This window comes from Motacilla alba, chromosome 1A (genome assembly GCF_015832195.1).
Source record: "Motacilla alba alba isolate MOTALB_02 chromosome 1A, Motacilla_alba_V1.0_pri, whole genome shotgun sequence".
Lineage (NCBI taxonomy): Eukaryota > Metazoa > Chordata > Aves > Passeriformes > Motacillidae > Motacilla > Motacilla alba.
In genome coordinates, this window is record NC_052031.1 from 37,699,621 (window position 1) to 37,718,695 (window position 19,075).

The 19,075-nt window shown below is 39.5% G+C and overlaps 1 protein-coding gene across 14 annotated transcripts in view; it reads left to right on the forward strand.

Annotated features, from left to right (window-relative positions):
* NAV3 (neuron navigator 3) overlaps positions 1-19,075 on the forward strand; it is a 509,706-nt gene that overhangs the window by 390,966 nt on the left and 99,665 nt on the right. For all 14 annotated transcript variants that reach the window (XM_038153422.1, XM_038153423.1, XM_038153424.1 and 11 more), the window contains 3 exons: positions 9,714-9,822; positions 11,566-11,949; positions 15,315-15,434. In XM_038153422.1, the coding sequence (XP_038009350.1) occupies positions 9,714-9,822; positions 11,566-11,949; positions 15,315-15,434 (613 nt within the window). The remainder of the gene's footprint in view (positions 1-9,713; positions 9,823-11,565; positions 11,950-15,314; positions 15,435-19,075) is intronic.

Genomic DNA, 19,075 nt, shown 5'->3' on the forward strand with positions numbered 1-19,075 from the left:
TATCTTTATAAACAGGATTATAAAATGATAATGACAATAAAGACTAATAAGGTAACCCAGGCTGGTTGTTGCTATTCATGGTATGGCTGGGAACAGGTTGTTCAGAAATAGAAAACTATTTCTTCTTAAAGTAGCTGTGACATTTATCACCTTCTGCAGCAGTTTTATTGGAGAAGAATTTCAGCAAGTTAATTAGTTAATAATCCATTGTAAACTGTTCATGTCAGTAAACCGCAAAGTATTATTTTATGAAATCAATGATAGCATTTGGCTTTCACAAGTGCTGGCATGTTGTAAGAGCTTAATGCAAAGTGATTAAGTAATTATTAATGAATTTATAAATATTGACTAATTATTTAAAATCTGAGGGATAAAGCGGAAATGAAACAGTACTATTAAAAGTTATAGGCCTATCATTATGGCAGGATTAGCATAAAAATATTCAAATTTAAATATTTTATGTTTATTGTGCTTAATTTTTTGTTCTCTGAAAGAAATAATTAATACATGCAGGAATAGTTTACATTTTTTTCAAGTAAGCTTAGCTGAAGAGATTCATAATCTTATGCATTTACAGATCTATTGCATAATTCATTTGTAGGATTCTAAACCATCCACTGAGACTTCAAAGAAAGTCTTATCTGACAGCAAAATTTGCCCAAAGATTATTAGTTCTTAAAATAATTTTTATAATTCCTTTTATGAAAGAGACTGTAGAAATAAAGTAGTATGTTACACTGACTGTGAAGGATTGAGGAAGTTCCCTAAGATGTTCTTGATGTAAACATATTCCTGCTTGGTGGGTGGAGAACACACTGAATTGCCAGGTAGTTGAGGAATAATGCTGTCATGACATTTGCTCTCCCATAGTCTCCTATACTTTCTTCTTACCATAAAAAGATGTATTTTTTTGGTTGCTTTATCTAAAAATTTTTAAATGGAGAGATGAGCTTTAGAAAGTTCTTTTTCAAGAAATAAATCTAAGAATTTTCCACATTGCAATTTTATGTTTTGGCAAATGACACCCTGCAGAGAGATGTGGTGAAGTCCAAGGATAAATTCAGTGTTGTTTCTACTGAGTACTTGGTCTAAGATAAATAAGTATCCACTGTATCTGGGGATGTTCACAATGGCCTGTCAACCAAGTGAGGCAATGGGATTAATAGGAGAAAAGTTCATATAACTTTATAATTAAGAGATGTAGTAAAATGTCTGTACACAGGAAGGCTGAATGAAGGTTGTGTGATTAGCCTCAGTACCTCTGTGTACTCTCTGCCAGCTACCCTCACATGGCTCTTACACAGTCCAGGTGTCATTCCCTTTTCACTATGATAGTCTGTAACCTGTATGCTGCCGGAGCTGGGCTGCAATGAACAGCTCAGCTGGGAGAAGTAAAAAGTCAGACAGAGGCCCCCTGGCTTGCCCAGGACACAGCTGTGCCACTACCAGAGACCCATCCAGCCTGGAGGGGTGTGACACCTATTGACAGCACTGGATGTGAGGTTTGGTGTGGCTCTTTGGGTGAACATTTTTCATCCCCTGCCATAACTTTTTCTGCTCCCAGCTAGAAAGAGCACTGACTGTACCTGTCCAGTTCTGGTCTCTCATGTTGGACCTGAGCAGCTGTGCCATGCACTACTTCCCTGGCAGAGCAGTGCTGAGCACGAGGGGTGTGCCATGCCCACAAGGGTTCCTGAGGCCAGCTGCAGCTCTGCAGTGCAGACTGCTGCATGTGACCATGCACACTGGAAGCCTGGAAAGAGGCAGAGCATATCATATCTGCTATATCAGTTCATATCAGCCTACAGCTTACCATGGAGACAAGTCACTGCCTGCAGGTGTTGGGGCATGAAAGGGCAGGTGGGGAAGTTATTAATGGATTTGAAATATCAGGGACAGAATCAGATCCTTCATGGTAGGAAAAGAGTCTGATCTCTTGATTCCAAGACAATCACCAAGAGAACTTTGGTATCACAGAGCCAAATCAAAATCTGATTTTGTTTGATGACCCAGAAGAATCATCAAGTCCAGCTTTAAGTGAATGGCCCACACAGGCATTGAATCCATGACCTTGCCCTTATTAACACTGTGTTTTAACCAACTGAGCTAAAAATCATTATCCTTCCTGTTAATTCAAAATATAGCAATGGAGAATACTGTACCAATTTGAGTATAATTTTAGGCTATAAAACTAATTAATGCAAGAAGAGTGAGACTGCCCTTCCTTTTTGAAATTCTCTAGTGTCAGTACCTCCCTGTGAGGACTTTCTAGCAACCACAGCTTAATCAGGCATGTTGGACAGGCTGGGACAGCCACATGGCCCTGTCAGTGCGCACCAACACAGGAGTGTGCAGGCAGTGCTGGTACTCTGTGACAACACCAGCACCACAGCAGCTCTGAGACACCACTGGCATCCACACCACACCTGCTCTGCTGCAGGCAGGCACCAGCACATTCACAAAACCCTTCCAAAAGCCCATGTGTCACTACAGCTGGCAGACCCTGGAGTAAACACAGCAGTCTTATCTTTGGTTTCCATGCCGAAAAAGTGATAGGTGTTTAATATTTGGGACAGTTTTGTACTCAAGCAGACAGACCATTCCTCTTGTCTCCTCTTTAACTGTGTGTTCTAGGTGGGAATGGGAGTGGTACCTCCTCTTGATGTGGAACATGTCTTTCTCAGAATTCCAGTGCTTTAATATGGAAAACCACCACTACTTTAGACTACTGATTTTTTTTTTCTGAGTTAATTCATGTTTCTTAGCGTTATCTAGGAAGAAATGTAGCTTTCCTTTGAAATTTCTGAGAATTTTCCCCTGTGTATCTTCAAAAACTGTAAACTGAACCAGTGAAAGGCAAGAAATAGACACTGAGGCTTCTGCTAACATCTGTTTATTCATACAGGAAATCTGTGAACAGCTTGTAATTCTTAGGGTGGCATTTTTAAAGGTTATTTTTCTGTCAAGGTTTCTCAGGTAGAGACTTGAGATGAGCACATTTTCACACTGACAAAAGCAGTTTATTTTTATACAGCAATTTTATTATTTGTAGATTTCTGTATAATGTTTTGTGAAATTAATTTCCCCTAGATAAAAAGTTTGTATCTTTAAAAATTATAATTAAATTCAGGTATTTCTTTGTTCATCTGTCCATTATTTCTGGGACTAATTTTTTTTTTTTTTTTTTTTTTTTTTTTGTGAGAAAAGACATACGTTTTAGCATAAGTCTTTTTTCTCTCTGGATAATGAATTTTAAAATAGCATTCAAAATTGCTGAACTCAGTTCAGACACAATACTGATTTGCTTTATTAAAAAAATTACTCCTCCACTAATAGGTTTTCTTCAGAATATTGTGAAACAATGATTTTTTACAGATTTTAAAATTCTGTACTAGCCTCTGAATCTCACAGAGTGCAAACAGGGTAGCTTTCTAAGGAGAAAGAAATTACAGGGTAGCTTTCTAAGGAGAAAGAAATTAAATATTTCCTTTTATTAATCATTTTACCAGACAAATACTGTCGTGCTCCATGTTTTATCTTATGATATTAAATTACATTTCTTTAGAGCAGAAAAGCAAGACTGAAGGTCCTTTTGCAAGTCTGCTTTTAGCTTTCTGCATAGGGAGTAACAGTGATATGGAAGAAATAGTTTTTCATCCTTACCTTTTGGGGAGAAAAATAGGATTTGATCATGAGCTAGATCTGTTACTGTAGCATCCCATTCAGATGAAGCTGTGTCTTGAAACCTGTGGCACTGTAAACTGGGCAGAGGCTTCTGTGTCTCCGGTTTAATTCACCAGGATGTTTGCTGCCATGGCAGCCAGCAGCATTCACTGCAGTAGCAGAGAAGAGTCATATATCTGGGAATGCAGGTTGAATACTAAAATGTAAGGAGGCTTGTGCTTCAGTGGTTAATTTTGGCTCTTTATTGAGCTCTGACGTGGAGGCTGTACTTGCAGTTCTGTGTCAGCCCATCTGAAATGAAGAGCTGTGCACTAGGACCAGTCATGAGGTGGTGAGAGGGAGGGAAAAGCCCGAGACAGTACTTGTGCCTACTTTGGATTTCAGAAGGCAGCAGCTGTAGAAAGAGATGCAGGCCCACCGCTCTGATGAGACTGGTGATTGGATGGAGAGGGGAAAACACAGTTGGCTTTTGGGATTACTTCTGTGCTGGAGCAGAGTGTTTCATCAACTCTCTTCTGCTTGAGAGAAATCGAAGTGAAAATGACTGTAAGTACTGCAGATTAATGTGACGGACAAGAAGTGGCTTAGCAGAGACAGCAGCGTAATTTTAAAGAAGATGACTGTGCCTGTCTAGTCCCTTACAGTACGTAGAGTGCATGTGGGAGCTGTGCTGTCACTGCGAGTGCAAGTGTGTGCTACCTGGGGTGTGCAGCGTGCGGCGATGCAGGGAGCACCGCCCGCACCTTCCAGGGGAATTGAGCTGCTGTCCATCTCGGAAATATGAAATCTAACTGAGGTGAAGCCCAGGCAGAAAGATGCAGCGATCTGCTGAATTGTCAGTGTTTAAAGGCACGGAGGTTAGAAGAGGGTGTGTTCGTCTTCAGAAGCAGAAGTCTCTAACCAATCTTACACTCATCAGTGAAGGGGAGAAGAGGCGATACTCATACAGGGAGAACTGGTTTGGAAACGCCTCCAAGTCCAGCCAGAGTTACCAACAGCGGCATGCAGAAGCTGGGTGCAGAGGCTCCCTGTCCAAGGCATTCTCGCAGTCAGTGCACTCTCTCTGCCACTCCGGCTTCACCACAACCCAAGCATTTCAGGGGATACCACCTACTGGAAGCACGACATCCAGGAGGTCAGGAGACCGGTGTACAGGTGAAGGCTTTCAGCCTGACAATGAGGAGAGCAAAAAATCCGATGATGAAAATGCATCCTGCACAGGCCATTTCCCCGGCAGGACCTGGGCAGAGGAGGAGGAGGAAGGGTGCTTGCGTGAAGGGACTGCACATCTGGATGAAGATGTCATAATAACAATGCTGGGTGACCTAGAACAGGTCCTTTATACTGATATTTTAGGTAAGTTAATTTTGGCTTGACATCAGGAAGGGCAGAAGGAGACCCAAGTGTTAGCACATATCTGCACGGAGCAGATTTTTGATCTTGACAGTGATTTCCCAAGACAGAACTGGGTTTATTTGCAGTAGTATGCAAAAATAGGGTCTAGCCATTTCTTCTTTGTTTGCTTACTATGACCTCTTAAGACTGTGAAATGGAGACAAATGTCTGAATTGCTTGTGATGGGTGCAGGGGCAGCAGCAGTCTGTGAATAACTGAACATAGTTTGCTTAGCTTTTTGAAAAATAAGGTGAAATATTCAACTGCTATATTTTATTGTAAAATAAATCTATTTTATTGACCTTTTTTCTCATTAATTTGAAATTGATATCTTGAATCCAAGTTTTGGCTGGGACAAAACACATCTTGGCCTTCCTACAAACTGACCCTCTAGTATTTCTTCCTCCTTCTCTAGCCCCCCTGCAGATAACTGCACCCCTGCATGTGGAATTGTGAGTGCCAGGGTTTCAGTGTAGCTTAAATAGCCACTTTTGTTATATCTGTGCACACCAGTGAGTATTTGAAGTCCACAGCCATAGGTGCTTCAAAGGCTGCTGTGTTACTTTTCATCTCTCAGCCCTTTAAGAGTGCTCAAAGTGTTCATTTCCAAAGCTTTGTTCTTCAGTCAGTTAAATGGTTGAAGTAGCTGCTTGCTTTTTGAAGGTCATATGCCATGTGTCTAGCCTGAAGCTTCTTGCTGGTAGATATATTAGCCCTGTGTTTAAACATTAAGGACAAAATTTTTGCTGTGTATGTAGTGTAAAGAGATGTTACCTTAAGCAAGAAAGAAATAAGAATTCCCTTTGTATGCATACCTTTTATTATTAGACTGTATCAGGAGTTTGAAAGGGCTTCTGCTAGAGATCAAAAGCTTGCTAGCACAGAAGACTGAGCTCTAACCTGCCTCTGCTCCTCTTCAGCTATTTGTCACTGACAAATCCCTGCTCTCTTGTAAGCCTCAGTTTCCCTGCTGGCAGGGTAAAACCGGTACTTTCCTTTTTGAATTGAATTAAAATCTCATAGTGGACAATTCTCTGGGGAAACATTTATTATTTGTAAGTCCTTTCATGCAAATCAGACAATTGATGGAATTGTTACTCTCCCATTTGCTTTGGGCTGTGATTACATGTGCAGAAGAACAGAAATTATTATGAATTGTATTATTGAATGTGAAATTATGAAGGAGCTTCAGAAATGTGAATGTAAAAGTCTGACCTGGGTACCTAGTTGTTTCTGTAAAATGTCTATTTTGATTTCCTGTGAATGTATCTCACACAGTGTAAGAAATCAATGTATTTTCCAGAAATTTACTGAGGGAATAATGATTCATTTTTAATAGGCAAAAATTTGGGGACAATCTTTGGGAATATTCATGTTTAATATAAATTATGAAGCTACAAATGATTGGAGAAAATGGCATTTCTTATGTGAGGAACAGAATTTTGACAGAAAGTTTCAGGTTACCCTAGTTTTAGTGTCATCACAGTCTCCCCATGTGTGAAACAGAATGGTTTTTTCTAAAAGTGTACAAACCAGAATCATTTGAGATAACAAGACCAGGAGCCTTTCTCATATGTTAGGTCCTGCAAGTATGGCCAGACTCTATGATGATGGTGTGCCATATTATAAGAAACAATGTGCCCAGAGGAGTCTGGGATCCCTTTGCACCCAATCCTGATGCAGTAAGCACCACAGTGTCTCCACTAGCAGCACAGTGTAGCTAGATTTCAGAAAAATTAACATATTCATCATCCCTGTGGTCCTCTTTACAGAGGAAGGCTTGATGTGGATGGGGAGTTGGTGCTGTTTTGAAAACATAGAATCTTGTACTCAGTATAGAAAATTTCTTCACTGTCAACTGTTTATACTTTCTGACTTGTTCATCCATGGTACAACAGGATTCCAGTGACATTTAGAAAATGATGGAAAGAAAAAAGAACTATTCCTTTCAAATCACTCTAGCAGTTAGTGTGAGGTTTTTTTTTTTAAATAGTACTATGAAATATTTTAATATAATAAAACTTCAATCTTAACTTTTTTTTAGTTAAAACTGGTGGAAATTATCTGCTGTGTCACTGAGAGATCAAAAGAGATTAGATCTGAAGCTTTTCACCTCTGCAGGATAGAATAACAGAAATTTTATGGTATAATTTGTCTAAAAAGGAAGTATTCTTCACTGTCAAAATATATTTTGGCAGCTTGCCATATATGTACCTTTTTTATTTAATGTATTGCAATTATACCTCAAGGCTTTGTTATGTCATTTACTGTGCAATACATATTAAAAAAGACAGTTGCTGTCATTTTTGCTGCAAGAATTTGCAATGTTAACGTACAGCAAAGGACAACTGACAAGGATAAACAAGGAAAGAAAAGGGCAACGTCACTCTAAAATATGAATTGTATTCAGTTCCTCAAATAAATATAAAGGTAAACTATTGCTTTGCCTTTAATTCTGCCTGCATAGACCCCAGAATTTGTCCTTCTCTGTCAATAGAAGATTTTCTTATACCAACAAGCTACTCTTTCACCTCTGGTTCAAGGCAGGGCAGCTAACATTTCCTGGATCTTCCCTATATAGGTATTATGGCAGGAATATAACATGCTCCTGGAAGTCAATTTGAATGCATTTGGCAGAGCAGGGAAGGCAAAGGGCAGGGACTGAGGAACTGAGTGCACCACAGACAACTGGCTGGAGGCAGGCATGGACAGTGTGCCTGGAAATTGTCTGGGCTTTAAAAAGCAGTCTCAGTCTAATAGGATGTAAATGTCTTCAGCGTAGCCTGGCCATGAGTCCTTTTGCCTCACAGGAATCTCCAGGGTGCTACAGAAACTTCTGCAAAGAGCTGCTGGGATCCATGAGTACAATGATTGCCAGTGCTTTAGCGAACACATCTAGCTTGAAACACAGGAGCAGCTGTAAATAATTTCAGAGACTGGGAACATTTGTCTCCTGCAAGACAATACATGTAAAAATGTACACAGGTAGTTTATGATATGAAACTAAATATTGTGAACAGACATGGCCTTGGGGTGTGGCTTGAGAAGAGTTTGGCAGCAGTGCAGGACCTGTATCCCCACTTATTTTTTTCCATCCTGCCCAAGTGTTGATCCCACTGTCAGTTCCATGGTGCCAAACCAGACATTTATAGACATTAGCATCATTAAAGCACTGAAGAATTTTTTGTGAGTGATGAAATAGGCAAACATAATTTCCCAAAGGACTGTTTGGCTGCGGCAAAGAGGACAGAAGACACAGCCAGGGCAGGGTAGACGGGAAAACCTCAAAATGGCATTGCTGTGAAAGTTGGTTTGACATTAAGCCACAACTGCAGATTATGTTGGCTAGTTCAATGCATCGTTTGCCTGTTGAGGAGGAATTAAAGTTTATATGGAATTTATATGAAATAATTGATTTCCATTTAATGTCCAGAGTTGAGATTTTTCTTAGCAGCCTACAGAGTGTTTGGGTAATAGGACCTGACTGCAGAAGGCCTGTGAGGTATGATTTGAAATTTGTCATTGATAGAGTCAAAAAGGAATTATTTGCACTTCAAGTTCAGCATTTTACATGTAACTCTAATACATGTAAAATACATCTAACTCTAATACATAACTCTAATGGCTTCTTGCCAGCCTTTTTACAAGCAACAGATACAGGACATGATCAGAATTAGAACACTGGCCTTGAAGAAATCAGAGATTTTTGTCATAGAATTTCTTTTGAAATTCTCTTGTTGTTGAAAAGTAAAATGAATTAAACTTCCTTGATCTGTGAATTTCCTAGAAAACCTGCATTTCTGGTTTTTGGTGTATGATCACTGGAGGCTTCTTTGAGGTTTATGATGATTCTCTTTTGTAACATATGATATATAACTTCTCTCCTTTTTTAAATGTATTTTTAATTGTATGAAGTAAACATTGTTCTGGATGTTCCAGGTGGAGTTCTGAAGTTCATTATCTGAGATATGAGACTAGCTTTTCACAATGGATCCTGAAGGCTGTTGAAACCTCTAATTGCAAAAGTGATGTGTGTGCTTAGAGTGTTCAGATTTGTATCCCAAGAAGCATATTTTATTTTATCCCATATGAAGAATAATGCCCCTCTTCAGAAAAGCATTACAGTCTAGGAAAGATTTTTTATTAAGTGCCTTACTTAAGAAGTACTTTGAAATAGCCTGTGTTAATGTTAAGTGAATGCTGAAGAGTTGTTCTAAGAGTCGTCCCAGTTTTTTCTGGGATGACAGATCACAGATTTGCTGTGGCTTTTTTTCCTACTGAGTTATGTAAAATGTCAAGGACTAAAAAGGGACTTTTTAATGTATCAAGTGGTCTGGGGCTGCATCATGCCTTGATTACAGAGGATAAAAATCCCAACACTGTAAATCAGAGTTTCAATAATAGATTTGGGCCTGCCTTAACAGGAATACTTTGGTGGGTTTTTTTACACACCACATGTTATTTATGAGCATAAATGTGTTTCATTAATGAAAGGATGAGGTTTTATTTTTTAAAATATTTAAAGATATTTACAATCATATGTGTGCATTCTCAGCTGGATACACGTGTGCACTTTATTCAGCCTTATAAACTCACATGATAAAGTGTATGCGGGTTTCACTGTTTTCTTCCAGGGGAAGACCCTGAAACAAGAAGAATGAGAACCGTCAAAAACATTGCAGACCTGAGACAGAATCTGGAAGAAACCATGTCCAGCCTTAGAGGGACCCAGATAAGCCACAGGTATATTGGTTTTGTGTAGACTACTAAAAATATGGTCCATGGGAGAGCATTACTAGTTGCTGAATGAATGAGAGACTTGCAAGGGGAAATTAGCTATGATACTAAACTGCCTTAGCAGCTTACATGTGACTTTAATATACTATATTGTCAAAATGTTTTATACAATCGTTTATAAAGACAGTTATTGTTTCATACACATTTATTTAGAAGCTGATAAAATTTATTTTAGGTAATTTTATAAGTAGATGTCGGGGGATGAGATCAAATGCAAGGAAAAATCTAAATGTAAAAAAAAAACCATGTCAGCAATGAGAAAAAGACACACTGGTGTAGTGTTACAGTTTTGAGCTCTCCAGGTGTTTTTCTCCTCTCCTTCCCTTTTAATTTTGTTACAGATAAACCACCACCTTCCGATTAGTCCCTGGGGTCTCTGCTAATTTTGTAACACACGAAACGCGTCTCAAGCATTCCATACATGTGATTATGTTCGGTCACACAGTCGTATGGTGGATTTTCCACCAAAATAATTTTCCCACAGTACCTTTAATTACGTGTACAGATTAGTAAAACCTCTAGGGTCAATATTCTCTTGTTTTAATCTTGGTTAAGATACTGGGTGTTTGGCACCATTCCCACAAGTAGAGGTTATAGAATCATGGAACCATAAAATTGTTTAGTTTGGAAAAGACCTGTAAGATCACCAAGTCCAACCATTAGTCCAGCTCTGCCAAGTCCACCAATAAAGCCTGTCCCAAAGTGCCACCATCTACAAGTCTTGTAGATACTTCCAGTAATAGTGACTCCACCTCTTCCCTGGGCAGCCTGTTCCACTGCTTGGCAACCCTATGCATGAGGAAACTTTCCCTCATATCTGCTGTAAACCTCCCCTGTTACAACCTGAGGCCATTCCTCTTGTCCTATCACTTGTTATCTAGGGGAAGATGCCAGTCCCCATCTGACTGCAACCTCCTTTCAGGCAGTTGTAGAGAGTGATACGGTCTCCCCTGAGCCTGCCAGGCCACTCCCTCAGCCACTCCTCTTCAGACTTGTGCTCCAGACTCTTCACTGCCTTCATTGCCCTTCTCTGGGCACATTCCATCAACTCAATGTCCTTCGTGTACTGAGGAGCCCAGAACTGGACACAGGATTTGAGGTGTGGCCTCACCAGTGCCGAGTAGAGGAGGATAACAATTTCCCTGCTCCTGCTGGCCACACTATTGCTGATCCAGGCCAGGATGCCATTGGCCTTCTTGGCCACCTGGACACACACACTGGCTCATGTTCAGCCACTGTCACCAGCACCCCAAGCTCTTTTTTGGCTGGGCTGCTTTCCAGCCACTCTGTCCCCAGCCAGTAGCACTGCATGGGGTTTTTGGGACCCAAGTGTAGGACCTGGTTCTTGACCTTGTTGAACCTCACACAGTTGGCCTCAGCCTATTAATCCAGCCTGTCCAGACCCCTCTGCAGAGCCTTCCTGCCCTCCAGCAGATGAACACTCTTGCCCAACTTTCTGTCATCAGTAAAGTGACTGAGGGGCAGTCAATCCCCCCATCCAGGTCATTTGTAAAGATACTAAACAGTACTGGCCTCATTACTGAGGGCATATACAAGCATATGGTGAAGGCACATCCACACACAGAGAATTTTTAAAAACAAATATACTTTTCCTCCAGCCTTCACTTTTCTTGATTTCTCAAGAACATAAAAAGCACAGTTCACTGACTTCTCCATTCTGTTTGACAGCACATTGGAGACAACTTTTGACAGCACTGTGACAACTGAGGTGAATGGGAGAAGCATACCAAGCTTATCCAGCCGATCGACCCCTGTGACTTGGAGGCTGGGGCAGGCCAGTCCTCGGCTGCAGGCGGGAGATGCTCCATCCCTGGGTGCTGGTTATCCTCGCAGCAGTGCAAGTCGCTTCATACACACAGACCCTTCTCGGTTCATGTACACCACCCCGCTCCGCCGAGCAGCTGTTTCTCGCCTTGGAAATATCTCACAGATTGACATGAGTGAGAAGGGAACTGGTGAATTGGACATATCCTCTGAAGCTGATGTTGGTGGCTACATGAGTGATGGAGACATTCTTGGGAAAAGCCTGAGGACTGATGACATCAACAGTGGGTAAGCAGCACTTTTTCCCCATTTGAACTAATGCACGTTTGGTAGGATTAGAAGGATTTTTCTAAAAATTTTGGCACACAAGCAGAAGTTGCATTATAGTTGGAAAATTTAAATATGCATATAAAAAATAAACCTCTAATCTGCCAGTGATGCTCTCAGCTGCCTTCAAATTCTGTTCTCCTTTAACATCAAAAATTACTTTGCTGTGAACTTTGAGTTCCAATATTATTTACTAGAAAATTCTAGTTGTCCTGTGAGCTATCATTTTGCATTGCTTTCCCTGGGATAAGTATTCTTTTGGTATTTTTATGTTTTGTTTGAGGTGGTATGTATGGCATTGGATACAGCTGATAAAAAGCAGTTGTTGACAGCACTGACTTTCTGTTTCCACTTCAGATACTGTCTAGCATAGTCATTCTATTGGGCCTTTATTGTAGCTTTTCAGCTGTGCATATCATTTGAGCAGCAGCAATATCTTTTCATTAAAGACTAGATAAGTTACTCTTTTAGTGTATCCAGGAGGAAGAATCACAATTTTTATTTTTGTTTGCTCAATCAGTTGGGGTACTGCAATTTGAGGTGCTGCATTCCTTGTGTTTTAAATTCAACAATTCTTACATCAATCTAGGAACACAAGTCACTTCAGTCCTGTGTATGTTAACGCTTCTAGAACATCATTAAAAAAGAACAGTAATATTACAGATTTACTCATACTGAAATTACTGTTCAGTGCTGCTGTTGGCATCTCAAGGCTGCTTGCTGACTGGTGCAAAACTATGTTAAACAGAAGTTCCATGGAGTACCTGGTCATGTCACACCACACTGCTTCACTCTATAATTTTAGAATTCTTGCTGTCAATCTAATCTCTTAGTTTGAAGCATAGCTATGATTAGAGAATAGTGGGGGATGAAATTGAGTATGATACATTCCTAAAGGGAAACCTAAGTCTGTGATCAAAGCTCTATCTAGAGTAGTGTCTCATCTCAAGCACTACCCAAAGATAGATCTCTAGAAAAAGCATAATTTTAAAGAAAGCATATTTCTATATCTCCCTGGTCTACTTTTTCGGTGATCTGTGTATAGAGCGCTGCTGACAACATTGTCCACAACACATCATTAATGACTGTCAAGTAGGATGCCATATTTATATGTGCTAAAAAAGAGAAAATACATATGGAAAATATGATACTTTAATGTCTGAGGGCCTCTTATCATAGAGGAAATATTAATGCTGTCTTCAACAGATGTATGGTTTTATTCAAAATTTTAAAAGAGGGAATCCTTTGCAGTGCCTCATGAGTTGTATTAATTAGCTTATCACATTAAAGGGTGAATAAAGTCATCTTATGTGACTTTTCTTTGCATCTGTAATAAGGATAACTCAATAGATAGTAAGTTGCTCTGTGCTCAGTTAACATTTTTAGGTGCAGTAAATGTTAAGAACAAGTTGATAAGCTCTGAAATTTCAGGATTCACTGAGGCATGTAAAGTCTTATCTCCTCTATGCCTCTTCCATTATCAGTTTAATTACTTTAAACACTTGGGGAAAAGAATGCAGCAGTAATTAGAAATTAGTGCGAAGAAGGCCTCTTGCACTTGTCAAGTCTATCCTTACTTATGCAGGAAAAAAATGCATATAATCTGAATTGTATTCAAGCCAAAGCTAAATTTAATATGCAGTTCTAGAGCTGTGGAATCTACTGGATAATTCACTGCTAGCTAAATGATCTGTCCAAAAAATCTGAATTTTGTCTTTAATAAAAAAATGAATATAATATGTAAATGTGACTGTTAATTTACCTTTGAAAACAAATGTGAAGTTACTTTCTCCAAGCTCCAGATACCAAGGCTTCAGAAACACTTTGCCAAACTGCCAGCCAACCATGCCTCAGAGGTTTGTTGAAAATAATCAAAGGAACCCTTTGTGTTTTAATGCACTTGAGGTTGCCTTCACCCATACTGCCATCCAGGACACGATGCCTTCTCAGACTGGAACTACCACACAGGGCTCCCCTACTGCAGCTCTGCTCTCCAGGCCTGCACCTGTTCTGCCACCCCCAGCCACAGGGATGAAGGCAGAGGCAGGTGCTCCCAGACTGATGAACTGGCCCTCAGGTCTCTGTCTCAGATGATTTCAATTAAATCTGCTCCCAGAAGGAACCACAGGGAGAGGGCTGACAGAACAGCTGGAGTAGCAGCAGTGTGTGTGTGTGCGCGCGTGTGCCTTAGTTTGTGCCTGGGATTCTGTGTAATTACTAAAGTTAAATGTTTGTGTGCTTGCACACATGCTTGGACTGATAGGTGCATTTGTGTGGCACCAATTCATGGCTCAAGGAGAGCTTGTGTTAGAGACTGAATCGTGAGTAAACTCTGGGAGATCATTTTAGCCGTCAGCCTAACAGTGGGACTCCACCTATTTCAGTAAGTCTGTACTTTATTTTGAGTAGGTTCAGTGAGGCACAGAATTTTTTTTCTGAATATGTGTGCTTCTATGTTCATTGCCATACATGTGCATGTCCTTTAAAAATAAATATATGCTATCTTTGTTAGTAAATTAAAGTTATTAGAAAATACAAAAGGGAAAAAGAAAGAACGAGAGCCTAAGATGGAGGACAGTTTAACAAAAGGTCCTTTAGGAACATAATGGAGAGGTCCTGTGGATAAGACAGGCTGGTGATGCTGCTCCATTATAAGGGCCAAGATATCTCAGAGAGACAACCAAACTGTAGGTAGAAATTTCAGAAATTATTGCTGGTGCTTTTAATTCAGAGACTTTTAACGGTTCTCTAGTGAGTAAACAGCGCTATGTTCACTGTTTCATTCATTAGACATGCCTTATAATGTGAAGTGGTGAGAATAAAATAAAAGGAACACACATTAAAAATGTTCTTAAATATGATTGTAAGGTCTTCAGTGAATATCTCTTTCATATCCGAGTAATTGCATCCCAACAGGGACTATGAATTTGGGTTCCTAATCTCTGTCCCCATTTGGATAAATGCAAATAATTTTTTTTTTTTTTAAGCTGGTGTGATTTTTCTTGCACCTGGTGCTATTTTTTGGCAAAACCACTGTATTTAAAATGTGCTTTTGGACATACTTGGGGGCTTCAGTCTAAAAATATTTTAGTAAAAGTGGTTGGCCTGTAAGCCATCACAGAAAAAGGCAAATGATCCCAGAAAACAGGGAGATACCAAATCTCCCTGTGCCAGGCACATACAGTGGGAATATTTGGTATAAGTCGACCATCGAATACGACAACCTATACCTTAAACATTTGAATTTCACAGACCATTTACTTTAAAGTAAAACACATTGCCAGATGGCTGCATTTCCCACTGATTGACCACAAATTTATTTTCAGGTACATGACAGATGGAGGACTCAACCTATATACAAGAAGTCTGAACCGAATACCAGACCTTACTGCCTCCCGAGACATCATCCAGAGAGGGGTTCATGACGTGACTGTGGATGCTGACAGGTAATAGTGCTTTGCTAAGTAAAAACCTGTCTGGGCTCTATAAATATTTTGCATCCTTCATACTTGCTAAAATATCATATAAGAAATAGGAAGCAAGCTTCTGAGGCTGCAAGTTTTCTGAGCACCCAAAATAGCAAATACCACAATGACTGGGGGAAAAAAGCAAATTTCTCACATGGGAACAAGACTCAGGAAGAATTTTTTGTCGTAGATGTAAGAGAAAATATTAAGAAGCCCATATCTTATTTGTGATCTTCTGAAATGGAACATGATTTTTACAGGTTGCCTTATCAGTTGATGAGCACAGGGAAAATTTATATGGTCTCTAGGCAGCAGACAGCTTGTGTGACATGGTTCAAAACATACATTTGGATTTGGCTGGAGCTAGAACAATGGTCTTGTCCACCTGTTTTGCCCTTTGCAAGTATCAGAAGAAGGCAGTACCAGCAAGTAGTGATAAGTGAGAACTGGGGTTCTGTCCCATTGTTTGTACAGCGTGAAAAAACAAACTCCATCATGCCCTTATATATGGGTTTCAGCATAAAAAAAATTCTCCCACTAGTATGTCTGTTCCTTTTCCTTAAGCTTAGATTCATATTGGTGGCTTGTATCCACATCTGAGAAATAAAAATTCATAACCCAGTTTTTGCAGAACTTGGAGCTGCCAGCTCTGAGGTTTTGGTCAGACCATCATAGAGAGAAGGAACAGCTGTGAAATTTGGCAGTCTAAAATGTTATGGGGTCGATTTTAATGCCCTTGTTTTAAAATAAAGTTTCTTTTAGGGGAAAAAAAAAGTATTCAATCACAAAGGGGGAAAAGGTTCATGGAGTGGTTCTGGTATTATAAACCTGGCAAATTAGTTGACGAAGTTCTAGGATATTTACCTAGGTATGATATAATTTTTACTTTTCACTTTTTCTGATGAAAATATGCCTGTGATGTAAGTCAGGAATAGTCTGCCTTGGTCTAACAGTGTGAGAAATGCATCAGGATAAAGGACAGAATTTTCGTCTAGGAAACCAGTTACTTAAAAAAGAAGGTTGCTTTAGCTGACATCAAGCATTTGTTGACCTTGCAGAAAAACCTGTTTTAGACAGCAATTCAAGCAAACACAGATAGGTTCTTTGGAATGCAGGCATTGACATGATGCAAAGACCCCAGAAAGTGTACAGTAGGCGTTTAAGAAAATAATTTGGATAGAACTCAGGCAGTAACAGAAGGAAGAAATGAGATGTGGGCAGGAGGGACTTTTGTGGAGCTCTGTATGTGAAAACAGGAACCTTATGCTCAAAGTGTGAGAGAGGGTGGAAAATTTAGAGGCTGACAGTCATGTAATTAGAGAATGCCACTAGTGCCCACGTTTTTGTATGTCTTTCTTTTTTCCCTTGGGAGTGAAATTATTAGAGCTCTTCCCATCATGCAATATTCACACCCAGGTTTCAAACCACACAGATTTCCCCTGGGGGGGAAAAAAAAAGGCCAAAATAAGGGATTTTTTACTTTTGCTTAGAATTCCTCAAGTTGTAGATGCCACTCAAACACTGGATGCTTGTAGGTATTGGTTTGTTCTGTACAGTGTGCAGGTTCTTACATATTTTACAGAGTCTATAATCTACAAATGTGAAGGAAAACTGCAAGTAATGACTGCTTTCCCTTACACAAAGAAAGCAAGCTGGATTCCTATGTTCTTCTAGACCTTCTAAATGAGGCTTCATGGAACGTACTATGTTAATATTTAATTGAAAGGTTTGTCCTAATGCACAGGCATAAGGTGTTTAAGTTATGGCTATTCAGACAAATTCTGGTATCCCCTGACCTTTCAATACATTACTTTTACAAACTTAATCATTCTTCGTGGACACAGGGGGCAGGTTCTTTACATATAGGTGCATGTTATTCCTTGAAAAAGTTGTTCAGGAAGTGTAAAATGTAAATAATTTTGTGAGTTCTGATGGTAATAAAACACGTGCTTACCAAAACTGATTGCAAAAAAAAAAAAGACTGTGGTGGGTAGAAAAAAATTGTTCATGATGATCTTCAAGAATGTGTGCCACATTTATGATGTGAAATCAGGGGAAAAAAAGCAATAGAGATTGCTGAGACTTCAGCAGGGTAAGCTTCAGTCTATCACAACAGTGTGTGTACCTAAGATTTCATCTGATCTCACATAGCATTTTGCCAAATTTTTTTGTCTACTCTGAACAAAAAATAATAGGGTTTGTGTCACAGCTTCAAGGGATGCCTTGCCACTGGGATGATGAACTTCTGTGAGAGAGGATTATTTTCCTCACTGTCATCCCTGTAGATATGTGAAGGACACATGCATTTTCTCTGTGGTTTTATTACTATAAGCCTTTTTCATAATTGGCATGATCTGCCCTTGCCTTTCTGTTGTAAAGGACTCTGATGGCATCTTTTTTTGGGCAGAAAATAAATTATATGCTGCAAGTATCTGATTTACATTAACAAGCGGGAGAGAAGTTTTGGTATTTTGCCCATTACTAGACACAGCAACTTTTGCTGACAGCAATCCCATGTTCATGAAAACTCAACCTGGGCTTTTTCTGACAACTTAAGTTGTATCTTCTGCTTATATTTTAAAACTTTTTCTCCTTGTGAGCTGGCAGTACAATATTCTTTTGAGATGTGGACTGATATCTCTAAGGGTAGTGCTGTTTCTGGTAAATTTATACCTTCAGACTGATTCTCATTTCCTGGATCGTGTAAAAAGACAGGAAGGTCCCCAGTGTGATGACACTAAAATGTTTCAGAGTGCGCCTGTATCTCCGCATCTTTCCAAAAAGCCAAGGATTGAAGGCTCTCCATGTTGGAAACCTTGCCTGAGAGACCTCATCCCCATAATGACATCGAATTGCTATTTGAACTTCATAAAATTTAAATTCACAAAGTCAACATAAGCCGAGGCTGAAGTGTTGCTTTCATAAAGCACATTGGTGCAGAAAGTAGTACAGCAGACTTGCTTGTTCTGTTGAAGGAATTGTAAAGGCTGAAAGGACACTGGTAGCATCAGATGTCAACAGTTGTTTCATTAAGTGGTTTTTTGTTTGTTTGTTTGTTTGTGGGTCTTTCATTTGGTTGATTTTGGTTTTGTTTTCTTTTTTTTTTAATTTGTCACTTTTTAAATTGGACACTTTTTTTGTTTTTTAAATAAATGCCTATTCCTTCCAATTTACCTTGTTTCAGTTACCATAAGAAATTAATCAGAGAGGAAGATGGATTTTCTTTATCGGGTATAACATGGGATATGGCTAAGAGAGTTCACAGTGGTATTATATTACATTTCATTTATTGTCCTGTCTACTTCCTCTACGCTCTAGTATATGCCTTTTGGGACTTGCAGAGGGAGTATTTGAGGAACATTCTTGGATTTCAAAGCCTTTTTCAAAGTAAGGTGAGCCAAAAGAGATTACATATAAGCACAGAGAATGAATTATGTTCTTTGGAAGAATAAGGTTTGTTGCAATGTAGGTTGTAATGTTTCCAAACCACCCTGTGATGTTCATGAAAACTGTTAAGGAAGTTTAAAGTAAGCCCTATTAAAAGGAAATATAGCTCCACTGGGTTCCAACATTGTCCTTCCACTCCCTATGCATGCAGAACTTAGTGCAGTGTGTCATAA